At 56.7% G+C, this 15,773-nt stretch overlaps 1 protein-coding gene across 4 annotated transcripts in view; it reads left to right on the top strand.

The window, feature by feature from the left end:
* LRRC8A (leucine rich repeat containing 8 VRAC subunit A) overlaps positions 1-15,770 on the top strand; it is a 29,033-nt gene extending 13,263 nt beyond the window's left edge. For 3 of the 4 annotated variants that reach the window (XM_040482570.1, XM_040482573.1, XM_040482571.1), the window contains 2 exons: positions 7,123-9,287; positions 14,866-15,770. In XM_040482570.1, coding sequence (XP_040338504.1) covers positions 7,131-9,287; positions 14,866-15,141 — 2,433 coding nt within the window. In that variant the 5' untranslated portion in view covers positions 7,123-7,130 and the 3' untranslated portion in view covers positions 15,142-15,770. Of the gene's footprint in view, positions 1-6,018; positions 6,106-7,122; positions 9,288-14,865 lie in introns of those variants that run through there. The other variant, XM_040482572.1, reaches the window with a different exon arrangement.
* The last annotated feature ends 3 nt before the right edge of the window (positions 15,771-15,773 follow it).

A 15,773-nucleotide genomic window follows, 5' to 3' on the forward strand; every position in this document is an offset into this window, starting at 1 on the left:
TTTTATTTTATTTTATTTTATTTTATTTTATTTTATTTTATTTTATTATTTTTTACCCAAATTGTATTTTTATTGCTATTTTTTTAAATTGAAGTGTTGATCTTTTATTTATTTATTTTTTTAAATATATGAAATTTATTGTCAAATTGGTTTCCATACAACACCCAGTGCTCATCCCAAAAGATGCCCTTGGAATTGTGATTTAAAAAAAAAATCTTTTCAGGGCTCCTGGATGGCTGGGTCAGAAGAGCATGTGACTCTTGATCTTGGGGTCATGAGTTCGAACCCCACGTTGAGTGTAGAGATTACTGAAAAAAATAAACTTAAAAAAAAAAAACACACAAAAAACCAAACTTCATTACCTGACTAGCATAATAGAAGATAGAGGTAAGTTTGGAGTGAAAAAAGATTATAAACAGCAGTCTGATGTCACTGCCAATATGGTTCAAATGTGTGTGTTAAGTTTTATTTGTATACATAAAACTCGTAACGGAAGAATTACTCCACCACAGTTTTATTACCTACTCTTTGCAGGTAGCATACTTCTGACGTTTTTCCTCTTATCAAGTCATTGGGTGTCTTGCTCTAACAAGTTTTCATTCTTTCATAGTGTTTTATCATCTGATCATTTAATGAGTCTTTAACCAGTCACCCAGTAATGGGCATCTGGGTTGTTTCCAATTTTCCCAGGGCATAAATAATACTCTGATGAACATTCCTGTAACTGACTTTTGTCCTGCTCTTTCGCAGACAACTGCCATCCTTCCTCCTACGGCCTCCTTCCTGAGCTCCACCCAGATCGGCAGGTCTTGTCTCCACTGCTGTATTCTGGGCTCTGCACAAGGGCCCCGGATGAGTCTAGGGTGGCCTCTGTCCTGCAGGACTCCTAGCCTCCCTGGCCCCCGGCCCCTGGGTGGCCTCTTGCCCACTGCCTCCGAAGCTTTACTTGGGTGCAGCCATTGGCCTCCCACTTCACTGGTGGATGTTAACCCCTGACTTCTAGGAGGGCACAGTCTGTAGCTCAGAGTGAGGCGTCCATTCTGGAAAAGAAGTAGTCAGCCCAGAGCTCAGAGGACAGCAAGGCACATTGCCTTTTTGTCTTTTCTCAGTTCCCTGAGTTCAACCCGTTCATCTTTGTCCTCTATTCAGGATCCTTTCCAAATTCTCCATCTCCTGGGGCAAGGACCTGACCTGATCTGACCCAATTCCCCACTGCCCTCCCCAAACTGCCCTCCCAGAACTTCAAAAGAACACCTGATCCCCACATGAGAACTGATTTTCTTTTTCTTCTTCTTTTTTTTAAGGCTCTGTTTCTTTTGAACTCTACTATTTTATCAATCACAAAGATAATGCATGCTGGTAAAAAATTAGTTTCTTTTCATTCTGTTTCTTATTCCCTCTCGGAGAGGGAGCCCCTCCCCACGGTGCAGGGACTGTGGGTCAAGGGTTTAATCAGAATGAGATTATATTTATTTATTTTTCTGGATCTTGCTTTTTTTCCAAAATGGTATTACATACACAGCTACTTCGTTCCATTGAAAAGGTCGCATCCTCGTTCCCGCCCACGCGGTCCAGGCCCCGCCCACAGTGGCCCAGACCCGCCCACTGTGGGCCAGGCCCCACCCACCGGTGTCTCTTTGCCTGGTATCTGCCAGCCCTCTGGGTGGTTTTCCTCCTTCCATTTCCTTCCTTTGTGTTCCTGTTCTGTGCACTTTTCAGCCACCCCTGACTGTCTGTTGAAGTCGGGGTTGCTTTGGGGGGCCCGCCCATGTCTGGTTTAGCCGTATCCCACAGATGGGGGCGCACTGAGGCTCAGAGACATGAAGGCGCCCGCCCAGGGTCACTCCACCACTCAGGACAGAGCCCAGACTAGCCCGGCCATCCCTCCAGCTCTAAGCTCACATCATGTAGCTTGGGGCTTGCTCTCCACCTGACCGATGGGCCATACACGGGCAGTTTGGGAAAACTCATTTCAGTGACTTCTGATAGTCCTGAGAGCTTGGCAGGGCATCTGTGTCCCCCGCCCCAGCCCCCATTTTATGGCTGGGGAAACCAACGTGCCACGAGGGAAAGGAGTCCTGGCTCCTGGACACACTGCTCCCTCCCTGCTGGCCGCAGGCAGGGGTGGCCAGGACAAGGGGGTGTTTGGTGGCATCGGCAGCTCTAGAGCCAAGCCTTGCTGGCTGACCTCAGGGTGGGCCACAGACAGTGTGAAAGGCGGTGCCCAAGGCAGGCACAGGCCTGGGATCACATGCCCCTCGGTCCCTTGACCAAGATGTGGGCATACCCACGACAGAGTCTCTGCCCCCTTTGGGACAGGGAAACAGGCCATGGGGGAGACAAGCTATTCCTCTGGCCGGAGGCGATGCAAGCTGGGGAGGGGCTCAGTGCAGGGAGGGGATGAACACACTGCCTCCAGGAACCGTCCTGGGCGGAGTGCTTTCTGTAACCGGAAACGAGATCCCCACTTCCTTGAACCTGCTCCCTTTCCCTGTGGCGCCCTCCTGAGCACAGGGGTCTGCTTCCAGGTGGGATCTGCTCCCCCCGGGTGGCCCCCTGGAGCTGCTGCAGGTCCGGGCTCCACTGTGGATCTGGCTCTGAAGGTGGCCTCTGTCACTTACAGCCAGTGTGAAGTTGGGCCAGTGGCTTCTCTCTCTGAGCCTCAGTTTCCCTATCTGTAAAATGGTTGTGGGGAATATCATTCAGCCTTAAAAGGGAAAGGAATTATGACCCGTGCTAAGACACGGATGAACTTTGAGGGCCCTGTATTAAATGGAATACGGCAGACACAAAGAGACGAATCTTGTTGCACGTCTCCATTCATGGAGCACCTTGGATAGTCAACTTTATAGAGACGGAAAGTAGAATGGCGATTGCCAGGGGCTGGGGGAGGGGGCAGTGGGGAGTTGGTGTTTAATGGGGACAGAGCAGACCCATGCTGGTGGTGGCGGCTGTACGACAATGGCAGTGTATTTAATGCCACTGAATGACATACCTAAAAATGGTTAAAACAGTAAGTTCTATGTTATGTGTATATTACCACAGTGAAATTTGGAGAAAAAGAAATGGGTGTGGGGGGGGGGGGTGGGTGCCTGACCGGCTCAGTCGGTAGAGCATGACTCTTGATCTCAGAGTCATGAGTTTAAGTCCCATGTTGGGTGTAGAGCTCACTTAAAAAAAAAGAAAAAAAAAAATGGGTGCTGGAACAATGTGCTCATCCTGGACTTGGCCCTGAGTCTTTAGTCTGGGAACAGGAGCTGCCCCTGTGGATGTTCAGTGCTCTTGAGTCACTGGCTCGTGGGGCGGGTCCCTGCACTGGAGATCCCTACCTGGGGCGGGGTGGGGTGTGAGGGGCTCTGTCTCCTTCCCAGGGGCCCTCGGGGTTGGGCGGAGCCTCCGCTTCCTCCCTGTCAGGATGTGCAGCCCTGCCCACATCCACCTGAAACTCCCTCCCCGCCATGCCTGGGCCCTGCCCTTCCCTGCGTCCCACTCCTGCCCCGTCCTCTCGGGCCCTCTCTTGAGACCCACTGATTTTATTGAGCACCTACTATGCGCCAAAGGCTCCTGCCCTGAAGGAGCAAGACGAGGAGGTGCCTGAACCGCCTGCCTGCCCGCCCCACTCTGCGCTAAGCACTGTAAAAGCGTGAAATTCTGTGGACACTTTCCAGCAGCCCTGTGAGGTGTCTGTGCAGAACCTGAGGCCCAAAGCCAGCGAGGACCTTGCCCGGCAGATCTCAGCTCAGCCTTCTTGGCCACTGGCTTGCCCCACCCCAGCCTCAGCAAGAGCTGCTTGGGAGGGGGCTGCCCCTACCACCTAGCTGTTTGTTGTCGGGGGCCCCTGGGGCGGGCGCCCCTCCTTCGCATCCCTGGGGACTAAAGCCTGGGGTTTGGTGCCTGCACCTTCTTTCCAGATTTCTTCCAAAACCCCAGCAGAGAGGGGCAGTGCCTTGCCCAGAGTTCCACAGTGAGCTGGTGGCAGAGGTGAGGCAGAAATAGGGTGCAGCTAGAGGGTCACCCCCACGGGGCCGGGCCTGCACCGAACTCCCAGCCAGGGCCCCTGGCTCTGCACCCTGAGACTCCACGAGGCTCTTCTCAGCAGGGAGGCGGCATCTGTGTCTCCCACCACTGCCCATGAGCTCCCACTGGACACAGAGGCCCCTGAGGCGTGGACACACCTTGGGCACTTTACTCATCCCCAGAAGGCTGAGCCAAGGGCTGGATGGCAGCGAGTTCAGGATGTGCTTGAGACCAGGTGTTTGGGGTCGGGGGCAAGCTAAGAGCCAGACATGCCGGTCTGGAATGGCCTGGGCTGTTTCCTCCCTCTGTCGGCCTCCAGTTCCCTCACCTGTAAACGGAGCTGTGCACAGTTCCCACCTCAGAAGTCAGGAAGCCACATGTGCAGAGCCCTAGGACGGCAGGGCCCAGAGGCCACTCCTCACCGTGAGACCGGGTGTCCCCACTAGGCTGGCACACCCACCTCCCTCCAAAACTGTGAGTTTGCAACCACATCCTGCCTGGTCGTAAACTGCACCGCCCCCAGCGTCTGGCGTCCTGCCGTGGCCGTCTCTCTCTGGAATCTCCAGGGCTGGCTGGTGCACGCCCTCGGGCGCTCGGTCTCCGCCCCTCCTCCCTTCCCGTCCCCAGCCTTTGGGTGCCTGCCTGGATGTGGGCTTGGGGAACTGGCGAGGGAGGGACGAGTATCCGGGTCTCTTTCAGCTGGAGGCTGGCTGCGTGATTCAGCGAGCCCTCCCCGGGGTGCCCCCTCCCCAGGAGTGTGGGCGGTGTAAGGAGCCAGCCAGTCATTAGAGGCCCAGGCCTTCTCGCCAGGAGGGCTGACCCCTGGGCTGGAGCTGGTGGCCCAGGGAGGGTGGTGGTGTCTACTGGCCCCGTGGTGACCTGAGTTCTGGGAACCCCAGGGGGGCAGGGAAGCTGGACTCCCGGGTGTGGCCTCTTGGCATGGTCACGCTGACAGCAAGCCCGTGCAGCAGTGACAACCCAAGTGGGGAGGCGGAGGGACAGGCCTGAGTTCAGTCCCAGTTCTGCCCTGAGTCGTAGAGTGTCCGTGGCAGGTGACTTCACTTCCCTGAGCTCAGTTCCCCCGTCTGTGGAACGAGGCCAAAGACAGGCCTGCGCGTGGGCATCGAAGGGATTCCGTGGTATGGGCTAGCCCAGTGCCTGGCACACGTCCATCTGAGTGCCCCGATTCCTTCTCAGAGTCCTGGGTTGCTTTCTTCCCACCCATCCCGGTGTGCCCTGGAAAGAGGATGGAACACATTTGGTGTTTGCAGGGAAGCCCGCTTTATGAATGTTTCATTACCGTGGTCATTATTAACATTACCAACAGTCAGAATGAGGGGGGCAGTCCCGTAGTCTGAGCACCCTGGTTCGTCTCCCAAGAGAAACAGACCAGTCTGTCAAAATACAAGTACTTAAACCTTGGTTTAAAGTCTAGATTCTAGGGGCACCTGGGTGGCTCAGTCAGTTGAATGCCAGACTTCGGCTCAGGTCATGATCTCATGGTGCATGAGATCGAGCCCCGCGTTGGGCTCCTTGCTGACAGTGTGGAGTGTGCTTGGGGTTCTCTCTTCCCCTCCCTTTCTTTCTGCCTCTCTCTCTCTTTCAAAATAAGTAAACTTAAAAAAAAAAAATCTAGATTCTACATTGGAAAATAGGGAGTAAAATAAAATTCACAATTTTATTTTAAAAAATATGCACAGGAAGGACTGGAAGGTTATTATGCATTGAAAAGTTAACAGTGGGTAACCCTGGCAGCGTTCTTACAAGGGATCTCTTTTTTTGTGTTTATGCTTTTTGATATTTCCCCAAGCGTTCTCTGGTGAACATAGAGTACTTTTTAAAATTTCGTTACAGTCTTGCAGACCAGTAGTTGTAAGGGCAGTGTATCTTGGCAGGGTGATTGCAGACAGCCCAAGCACAGGATTCCTTTCGCACCTTCATTTTGTTGCACTCCTCCTGTATGTCACTGGCTGGATTTCCTGAATGTGGCTTCTTACGCAGTGTTCCCCAAACTTGGCCGATCATTAGCGTCACCAAAGTCAAGTGTAAGCTCTACCTGAGACCTGCCGAATTGAACTCTCCAGGGAGATAATACGCTGCTATTTTTAATTTCCTTATACACACACATGCAGATGCACACGGCCAGAGATAATAATAATAACAAATAATAATAATAATGATAATAATAATAATAATTGTGATATCATCCAGCACGCGGCGGAGATCGGTCTTGTTTTCTTGTCTTCTCTCTGCTTGGCCGCACCCCCTACTCTGTGTGTGTGTGTGTGTGTGTGTGTGTGTGTGTGTGTGTGTGTGTAAGAAAGACTCCCTTCAGGATCCAGTAGGGACATAATTACATGCATCCTCATAGAACTTTTTTGAATTTCCCTATTTGTCTTACAAAAGTGAGTTCATGGGCACCTGGGTGGCTCAGTCGGTGAAGCGTCCGACCCTTGGTTTCAGCTCAGGTCATGGTCTCACTGTGAGTTCGAGCCCTTCACTGGGCTCTGTGTTGACAATGCAGAGCCTGCTTGGGATTCTCTCTCTCTTTCTCTCTGGCCCTCCCCTGCTCACGCTGTCTCTGTCTCTCCCCAAAATAAATAAATAAACTTAAAAGAAAAAAGTGAGTTCACATCAAGCCCCCTCTTCTCCATTGGGATTTCTCACACTTGGAGGAAACCTCTTCGGGTCACTGGGGCAGCATCACGGCCCTGGTTCCAAGTGAACTGGGAGTTTTCAACAAGCCCCTCTGGTCAGTCTGATCCTTAATAGGATGCAGCCTGGGGACAGGAACTCCCAAATGGTCCTGCTGGAATGCAGGGCGAGGCCACCTTAGCCATCTGTCGGCGTGGGTCCCGACCTCAGTTCTTGGTCTTCACGTCTGCTAAGTCCGGAGGCCACCTGCCTTCCCCTGTGCTGGTGTCCCAGCCGCCTGGTGGCCACATAGTTCTGGACAGAGGCTGATCGGTGGGCCACCCTGTGCGTGGCAGGGCTGTGACTCCCAGCCCGACTCAAGGTGGAATGTTGGACAATGGGTGCGCCGTCTCCTGGGTCCCAGACAGCTGGGCCGCCCTGTGGTAACCCCCTCCTGTGGGTCCCTTTCAGGTTGAACCATGATTCCAGTGACAGAGCTCCGCTACTTTGCGGACACGCAGCCAGCCTACCGGATCCTGAAGCCATGGTGGGACGTGTTCACCGACTACATCTCCATTGTCATGCTGATGATCGCGGTCTTTGGGGGCACACTGCAGGTCACCCAGGACAAGATGATCTGCTTGCCTTGTAAGTGGGTCACCAAGGACTCCTGCAACGACTCATTCCGGGGCTGGGCAGCCCCTGGCCCAGAGCCCACCTACCCCAACTCCACGGTCCTGCCGACCCCCGGCGCAGGCCCCACGGGCATCAAGTACGACCTGGACCGGCACCAGTACAACTACGTGGACGCCGTGTGCTATGAGAACCGCCTGCACTGGTTCGCCAAGTACTTCCCCTACCTGGTGCTCCTGCACACGCTCATCTTCCTGGCCTGCAGCAACTTCTGGTTCAAGTTTCCGCGCACGAGCTCGAAGCTGGAGCACTTCGTGTCTATCCTGCTCAAGTGCTTCGACTCGCCTTGGACCACACGCGCCCTGTCCGAGACGGTGGTGGAAGAGAGCGACCCCAAGCCGGCCTTCAGCAAGATGAACGGCTCCATGGACAAGAAGTCGTCGACGGTCAGCGAAGACGTGGAGGCCACCGTGCCCATGCTGCAGCGGACCAAGTCCCGGATCGAGCAGGGCATCGTGGACCGCTCGGAGACGGGCGTGCTGGACAAGAAGGAGGGCGAGCAGGCCAAGGCGCTGTTCGAGAAGGTGAAGAAGTTCCGCACCCACGTGGAGGAGGGGGACATCGTGTACCGCCTCTACATGCGGCAGACCATCATCAAGGTGGTCAAGTTCATCCTCATCATCTGCTACACCGTCTACTACGTGCACAACATCAAGTTCGACGTGGACTGCACCGTGGACATCGAGAGCCTGACGGGCTACCGCACCTACCGCTGTGCCCACCCGCTGGCCACGCTCTTCAAGATCCTGGCGTCCTTCTACATCAGCCTGGTCATCTTCTACGGCCTCATCTGCATGTACACGCTGTGGTGGATGCTGCGGCGCTCCCTCAAGAAGTACTCGTTCGAGTCCATCCGCGAGGAGAGCAGCTACAGCGACATCCCCGACGTCAAGAACGACTTCGCCTTCATGCTCCACCTCATCGACCAGTACGACCCGCTCTACTCGAAGCGCTTCGCCGTCTTCCTGTCGGAGGTGAGTGAGAACAAGCTGCGGCAGCTGAACCTCAACAACGAGTGGACGCTGGACAAGCTGCGGCAGCGGCTCACCAAGAACGCGCAGGACAAGCTGGAGCTGCACCTGTTCATGCTCAGCGGCATCCCCGACACCGTGTTCGACCTGGTGGAGCTGGAGGTGCTGAAGCTGGAGCTGATCCCGGACGTGACCATCCCGCCCAGCATCGCCCAGCTCACGGGCCTCAAGGAGCTGTGGCTGTACCACACGGCGGCCAAGATCGAGGCGCCCGCCCTGGCCTTCCTGCGCGAGAACCTGCGGGCCCTGCACATCAAGTTCACGGACATCAAGGAGATCCCGCTGTGGATCTACAGCCTGAAGACCCTGGAGGAGCTGCACCTGACGGGCAACCTGAGCGCAGAGAACAACCGCTACATCGTCATCGACGGGCTACGCGAGCTCAAGCGCCTCAAGGTGCTGCGGCTCAAGAGCAACCTGAGCAAGCTGCCGCAGGTGGTCACCGACGTGGGCGTGCACCTGCAGAAGCTGTCCATCAATAACGAGGGCACCAAGCTCATCGTCCTCAACAGCCTCAAGAAGATGGTGAACCTGACCGAGCTGGAGCTGATCCGCTGCGACCTGGAGCGGATCCCACACTCCATCTTCAGCCTCCACAACCTGCAGGAGATCGACCTCAAGGACAACAACCTCAAGACCATCGAGGAGATCATCAGCTTCCAGCACCTGCACCGCCTCACCTGCCTTAAGCTGTGGTACAACCACATCGCCTACATCCCCATCCAGATCGGCAACCTCACCAACCTCGAGCGCCTCTATCTGAACCGCAACAAGATCGAGAAGATCCCCACCCAGCTCTTCTACTGCCGCAAGCTGCGCTACCTGGACCTCAGCCACAACAACCTGACCTTCCTCCCCGCCGATATCGGCCTCCTGCAGAACCTCCAGAACTTGGCGGTCACGGCCAACCGGGTGAGTGGCTTGGCCGTGGCTCCGCAGGGGGCCCGGCGGAGGCCTTTGGCGGAGGAGGGGGAGGTGTTCAGGAGGCTCGGTGTCTCGGGGTGGTCGGGATGGCCTGAGGCTCCTGGGCTGGCGGTCCTCCCCTGCCCCCATGGTTCCCAGAAGCACCCGGGAGGAGCTTGTTGGGAATACAGATTCCCGGGCCCCGGGCCAGTCCTGCTGACCTGGGCTTGGGAGCCTGTCTTTGCCATAGGATGCTGCAGAGTCCTTCTGTCGGGAGGGCGGGGGGGGGAGGGGGGGGGGGGGGGGGGAGGGGGGCCTGTCCCTGAAGGGACCCGGGGCACGTTCCTTATAGGCAGGGGTGTGCTGGGGCAGGAGGTCCGAGGGCTGGGTTGTGGCAGGCAGGACCCAGCCTGGAGCTGGCTCTAGGTCGCATTTGGAGTCGAGGGGCCAGTCTGGATCCACTGGAGACAGAAACCGTGGGTGGCTGGTGCTCAGCGAGGCGAAACCGGGTGGTTTCTGCAACTCTTTGCGCTGCTCACACCCTTCCCCCTCTGTGTTTTGGGGTGGTAGAGGGCACAGCCGGGCTTGTCGCCACCTGCCTTTTTGGAGAGGAAGTTGTACAAACCATTTCAGGCCAGCAGTGTGGGAGGCGATGCCCCGGAGGGCTACAAATCGTTGGTAGCCCTGTGTGCTAGCCCCTCGCCTGCCCAGGGAAGCCCCCCACCCAAGGGCCCCTTCTCAGAGGCAGGCGGGCGGAGTTGAGGGCAGGGTGCTCCTGTGGCCCTGTGGTCAGGTCTCTGTAGTGCAAGCAAAGCCACAGCCACTGGAAGGACCTCCCCCTGCCCGCCCCTCCTGCGCACCTGCAGGAGGGGTGACACATTCCTGGTCTCTGCTGACTGGCAGTGAGGCAGGTGGCGGTGGGAGCCCCAGGCCACGAGTGCAGACTCTGGAGACCTGGTTCGGACACCATCCCTGCGCTGCCCTGTGGCCAGGGGCACAAAGCGGCCCACCCTTTGCAGGGCACGAAGCTCCCGGCAGGAGCTCTCTCATTTCAGGCAGTCCCTGAAATGCCCCTGCCCCAGGAAAGGACATACCTTCTCCAGTGTCACTCAGATTGAAGGGTCTGGGTCCCCCTCTCCTCCGCCCTAAGCCTCTCTCAGTACAAACCAACCTGACGCTTCCATAGATCAGGGGTGGTGACAAATCCTGTCTTCCTCCCCCAAATCATGACTGAGCGTACAAGGGGTTAGGGTTAGGGTTAGTCCCAGGTTGCCTCATTGGAGAATCTGCCCCCATGGCCTGGGACAGGCCACTGATCAGGAAAATTGGACCTCTGGGGAGAAGCCACATTTGGGCAGCACCAGACAGACCCCAACACTTCCTTTAATACGTGGAGGGGGACCAAGTGGCTCCCCGAGAGCACAGTGTGGGGCCAGATTGCCCCTGGAATTGGGTCCACTAAGGCATCTCACAACCCTTTGTCTGGGGGGTGGCGTGGGGCAGCTTGCTGGGCCCTCTTTCCTGATGGAGGGTGCAGCAGACGTCCAGCCTGGCTCGAAGTTCCATCCGCTAACCCCCGCTGCTCACCCCTAGCAGGCCTATTAGGTCGTGCCTGTTGGCTGAGGTCACCCCTCAGGAAAGGAGCTGGCGACAGGCAGACAGGCACGCTGTTGCTGTCCCGAGGAAGGAGACCCTCTGCAGCCCTGTTTAGCACACTGTTTAATCACATCCTGTCTCCGCCCCTGGAATGCCAGAGGCCTCTGTAAAAAAATTCACTTGGGCAGGATCCTCGTCAGGCCCATCCTTTCAAGCTGGAGCCCCTCTCCTCCTCCTTTGTGAGCACCCCCCGCCCCTGGGGCTGCAGGTGGACAGGGAGGGGTGGGTGTGACCTGGCTCAGGCCCTTAGCTGCCCTTTTCCCAGGGTTTTTTTTTTGTTTTGTTTTTTTGTTTTTTTGTTTTTTTTGTTTTTTTTAATTTTTTTGTTTTCAACGTTTATTTATTTTGGGGACAGAGAGAGACAGAGCATGAACGGGGGAGGGGCAGAGAGAGAGGGAGACACAGAATCGGAAACAGGCTCCAGGCTCTGAGCCATCGGCCCAGAGCCTGACGCGGGGCTCGAACTCACAGACCGCGAGATCGTGACCTGGCTGAAGTCGGACGCTCAACCGACTGCGCCACCCAGGCGCCCCTTTTCCCAGGTTTAAAGTCGTGTGAATAGACACGGAAAACTGGTGTTCGTCTGTCCACAAATCCATTTATTCATTCTTTCATTGATTTGGTAAATGCTTTTCAAGCACTCCTAGCATGGGACAAGGTGCTGGGGACACAGGGACGAACAAGGCCCACTGGCTGCCCATCCGGAGCCTCCTGGGCACACATGGGAGCGGCCTCAACCCAGATTTAGGTCAGGAGGGCCTCGTGGAGGAAGGGACATGTCACCTGGCCCTGAGGACGAGGAGGAGTCCGCCAGATGAAGAGGAAAGGGGAGAGTCCAGTAGGTTCTGTCCATGGGGGAGGAGCAGCCTGAGGCCAGGATTGGTAGGAGAGTCCTGTTGTTCTTCCTTGTCTCCATCAGATCGTCCCTGTGCCCCTTGTCTGGTGACGTGGGTCTTGGCACACAGGAAACGTTTACCAGATACTGGTTGATTGAGTGGATGAAAGAACGACCTAACTTACAACTGGGAGAGACTGATGTTGCTGCAGTGTGAGGCTGTGGGTTTGAGGGACAAGATGAGCGAGGTCAAGAGCTGGCAGAAAACCCAGGTGCAGCCACCGGTGGGGGGCGGGGGGGGGGGCGACGGAGGCTGCTGCGGGTGGAGAGACATTGGCGACAGAGTCTGCAGGATGGGGCTGGATCGGATGCGGGACAAGGGGAGAGCTCCGAGTGACTCTGGGTTTCTCACTTGGCTGCCTGGGAAGATGGGCCATTGAAACGGGATGTAGAGGGAGTCACTGGTTTTCAGAGAGGAGAGCGTATGTCCCATGTTGAGGGTCTGGCGCCCCTGGGACATCCAAGGGATGTTCATGTTGAGTCAGCCTGAAGCCCAGGGAATCCGCCCTGTGCCCACCCAGGCTCCTGCGTGAAGAGGGGTCCTTGTCGAGATCACTGGGGAGAAGATGGAGGGAGAGAAGAGTCTGGCTCAAGCCTTTGGGGTGGAAGCGAAAGAGACCAGGCAGGAGAGTGTGGGTTTACGGCACGCGGGACAGTGGGGTGAAAGAATGGGTTCAGGTCCAACGGATTAGGAGGGACTGTTGGTGACTCTGGCCGGATAGTTTCAGGGGTGGACAGGGGCAGAAGCTGGATCACAGTGAAGCAAGAGACAGTGTTTGTCCAGATGGTTTGCTGGGAGGGGTGGAGGGCCATGGAGCAACCCCAGAGGCTTCTGGGAGGGGCTTTTTTTCAAAGACTGGCGGGACTTGAGGGCACCTCAGTGCTGATAGTGGAGCCACTGAGGTCCCTGGGCCATAGGAGAGGGCAGGATCGGGGTGATGGGAAAGGACCTCGACCCTTCAGCAGCTGAGTGACACCTCGGGAAGAAGGACAGGCCCAAGGACAGGGGTGGCTGTGGCGGGGCGCCAAGCCACTGGAGGGACCTTCCCTTTTTTCTGTGGGACATGGAGAGAGCTCACTGGATGGGGCCGGGGTGCTCCAGGGATGCGATGTTTTAGGGAGGCAGTTCTGCACGTGAACCCCAGCTGTGCCACTCACTGGGCCAGGCCTCTCACGCTTCCCTGACCATTGAGTCTTCAGAAGAGGCCACTGTGGTGGAGAGCGGGCTCTCTGGGGGGCTCAGGTCCCCCCCAGTCCTGCCAGAGCCCGCTTCCCATCATCCCTCTGACCGTCATGTCCCTCAGCGTCAGTCCTGCTCACCTGGAAGCCACCTTGGCCCCATCCCTGACCGCTGGGCACAACGGGGGCTGGTTTGGGAGGCCTGGGGCAGGAGTCTCTTTTAAAACATTCTCAGACACAGAACATTGAAGGTGACATGCGTTTCCAGTCCTACCCTTTCATTATACAGAGGGAGAAACTGACACACAGGGAGGGAAAGGGACTTGCCCAGGGCTACACTGGCAGGGAGCGCCGTATTTGGCACAATGGGAGCACAGCACAGGCTCCGAATCAGAGGAAGCTAGGCTTACTCACATCCTCTCTTGACCTTTCTGGCTCTGTGGTCTCGGACACGTTGCATTTCGCCTCTCCAGGCCTCAGCAGGACAATGGGGATGGGAACAGAGCAGCCTCAGAGAGGTTACCGAACAGTCTTTCTGTCGTCCTCACGCGGGATCGAGTGGGGTGCCTCCTGCCCCTCGTACCTGAAGGAGGTTGTTTTGGCAAAAACAGGTTCAGTAAGAACCGTGTTTATAGCTGATTCCTCACAGAAGGGCAGGGAGGGAGGTGGCATTTGTGCGGCCTTTCCTATGCACCTAGAGACACAGCAGGTCCCCATGTGGGCTCCACCGTTTGTTCCTTGCTCCACCGATGGTGTGGACAGATAGCAGAGGGTCATGGGTTTGAGCCCCACATCAGGCTCTCCGCTGTCAATGTGGAGCCTGATTTGGATCCTCTGTCCTCCGCCCTCTGCCGCTCCCCTGCTTGGGCCCTCGCTCGCTCGCTCTCTCTCTCTCTCTCTCTCTCTCAAAAACAAATAAACATTAAAAAAAAAAAAAGTATCAGTGCTCTGATCGAGCCTGGTGTGTAGGAAGTTGCATGTGGGCATTGCCCATTATTCAGATTTTGCAAAATAGGAGGGGAATGGCCGATACGGGGCTCCCGGCACTCATGGTCAGGGTGTGACTTGAGGGGACTGAGGCCCAGGACAGGGAAGTGACACAGCTGGGGTCCCCACCCATACTGGCACACTGTCTCCAGTTCTCAGCAACAGTTCAGGGCATACAATTTTCTCAGCATGCTTCTCCCTTTCCTAAATGGTTCTTTTTTTTTTTTTTTTAATGTTTCTTTATTTTTGAGAGGGAGATAGACAGCTGAGCGGGGGAGGGGCAGAGAGACACAGAGAGGGAGACACAGAATCCGAGGCAGGCTCCAGGCTCCGAGCTGTCAGCACAGAGCCCATCGCAGGGCTCGAACCCACAAACGGTGAGATCATGACCTGAGCTGAAGTCGGACGCTTAACCGACTGAGTCACCCAGGCGCCCCTCATAAATTGTTCTTAAATCAGGCAAGACCCACAGGTGAGGCCTGGACAGTGGAGGGGGTGTGGAGCGGTTAGTAGAGTAGCTGGCCTGGCCGCTGTGATGTGCGGGGGGACCAGGTGCTAGGAGACAGCAGGGACCCAGGTGGCCCCCATCCTGCCCTCCCAGAGCCCACGGTCCAGGAGTGACCGGTGGCCGAGCAGCTTCCCCACGGAGGGATTGGTGCTCCTGGGGGCCGTGGGGGCCATAGGTTCCCCGGGAGGCTGGGGAAGTCTTCCCAGAAGAGGTGAGTACGGAATGAGTCTTCAAGTACAGGTAGGAGTCAGCTGGGCTTCGGGCCGGATGGTACTGGTGCCGGGGGAGCAGGGAGAAGCCTCGGCCAAGGCCCCGGGTCTGTGCTGTGCCCCTCACTCGGGCCCTCTGCTCTTCCCCTGCAGATCGAGGCACTGCCCCCGGAACTCTTCCAGTGCCGGAAGCTGCGGGCGCTGCACCTGGGCAACAACGTTCTGCAGTCACTGCCCTCCAGGGTGGGCGAGCTGACCAACCTGACCCAGATCGAGCTGCGGGGCAACCGGCTGGAGTGTCTGCCCGTGGAGCTGGGCGAGTGCCCGCTGCTCAAGCGCAGCGGCCTGGTGGTGGAGGAGGACCTGTTCAACACGTTGCCGCCCGAGGTGAAGGAGCGGCTGTGGAGGGCTGACAAGGAGCAGGCCTGAGCGTTCGCAGACGGCTGAGCACGGGGCCACCGAGGAGCCCTGGGACCCAGGCACCCAGGCGCCCAGGGACAACCAGCCAGGTCTCAGCCAGGCCAGGAGCCCGGGGCTGGACGTCGGCTGGGCTGCAGCGACAGGACAGTACCTGAGGGGCTGGCCCCTTTTCTCCTTCGAGACTCATGCCCCCCAGGGCGGGCGCCTTGTCGGGGAGATCAGAGACCTAAGTCGTAGAGTGCAGTATTTGGACAATCAGGGCCTCTTCCCCGGAGGCCATCTCTGCCGCCAAAGGCCCAGGGACACCTACTTAGCTCTTGGTATTTATTTTTCGCCACTTCCCACCCCTCCCTCCGGATAACTTCTACATTCCCAAGAAAGTCCAGCTCAGATGGGGGAGGTGTTGAAGGAAGGGTGGGCAGTGTCCCTTTTTCTTTTTTTTGGTGATGCCACCGGCGGTACCCACCCAGACTTGAGCAGAGTGGTCCAGGGAGAACCAGCCGTGGATAGTCGCCACCCCCAACCCTTGGTGCGGGGGACGGGCTGTGGCGGTATGGCCCAGGGGACGGTAGGCCGCCGGGTAGAAAGGCCAGGCCTGGGGCTTGCCTCATCAGTTTTAGATTTTTTTTTTTTTTTTTTTT

The sequence above is a fragment of the Herpailurus yagouaroundi genome, unplaced genomic scaffold (genome assembly GCF_014898765.1).
Source record: "Herpailurus yagouaroundi ecotype Mexico unplaced genomic scaffold, PumYag 160, whole genome shotgun sequence".
NCBI classification, from domain to species: domain Eukaryota; kingdom Metazoa; phylum Chordata; class Mammalia; order Carnivora; family Felidae; genus Herpailurus; species Herpailurus yagouaroundi.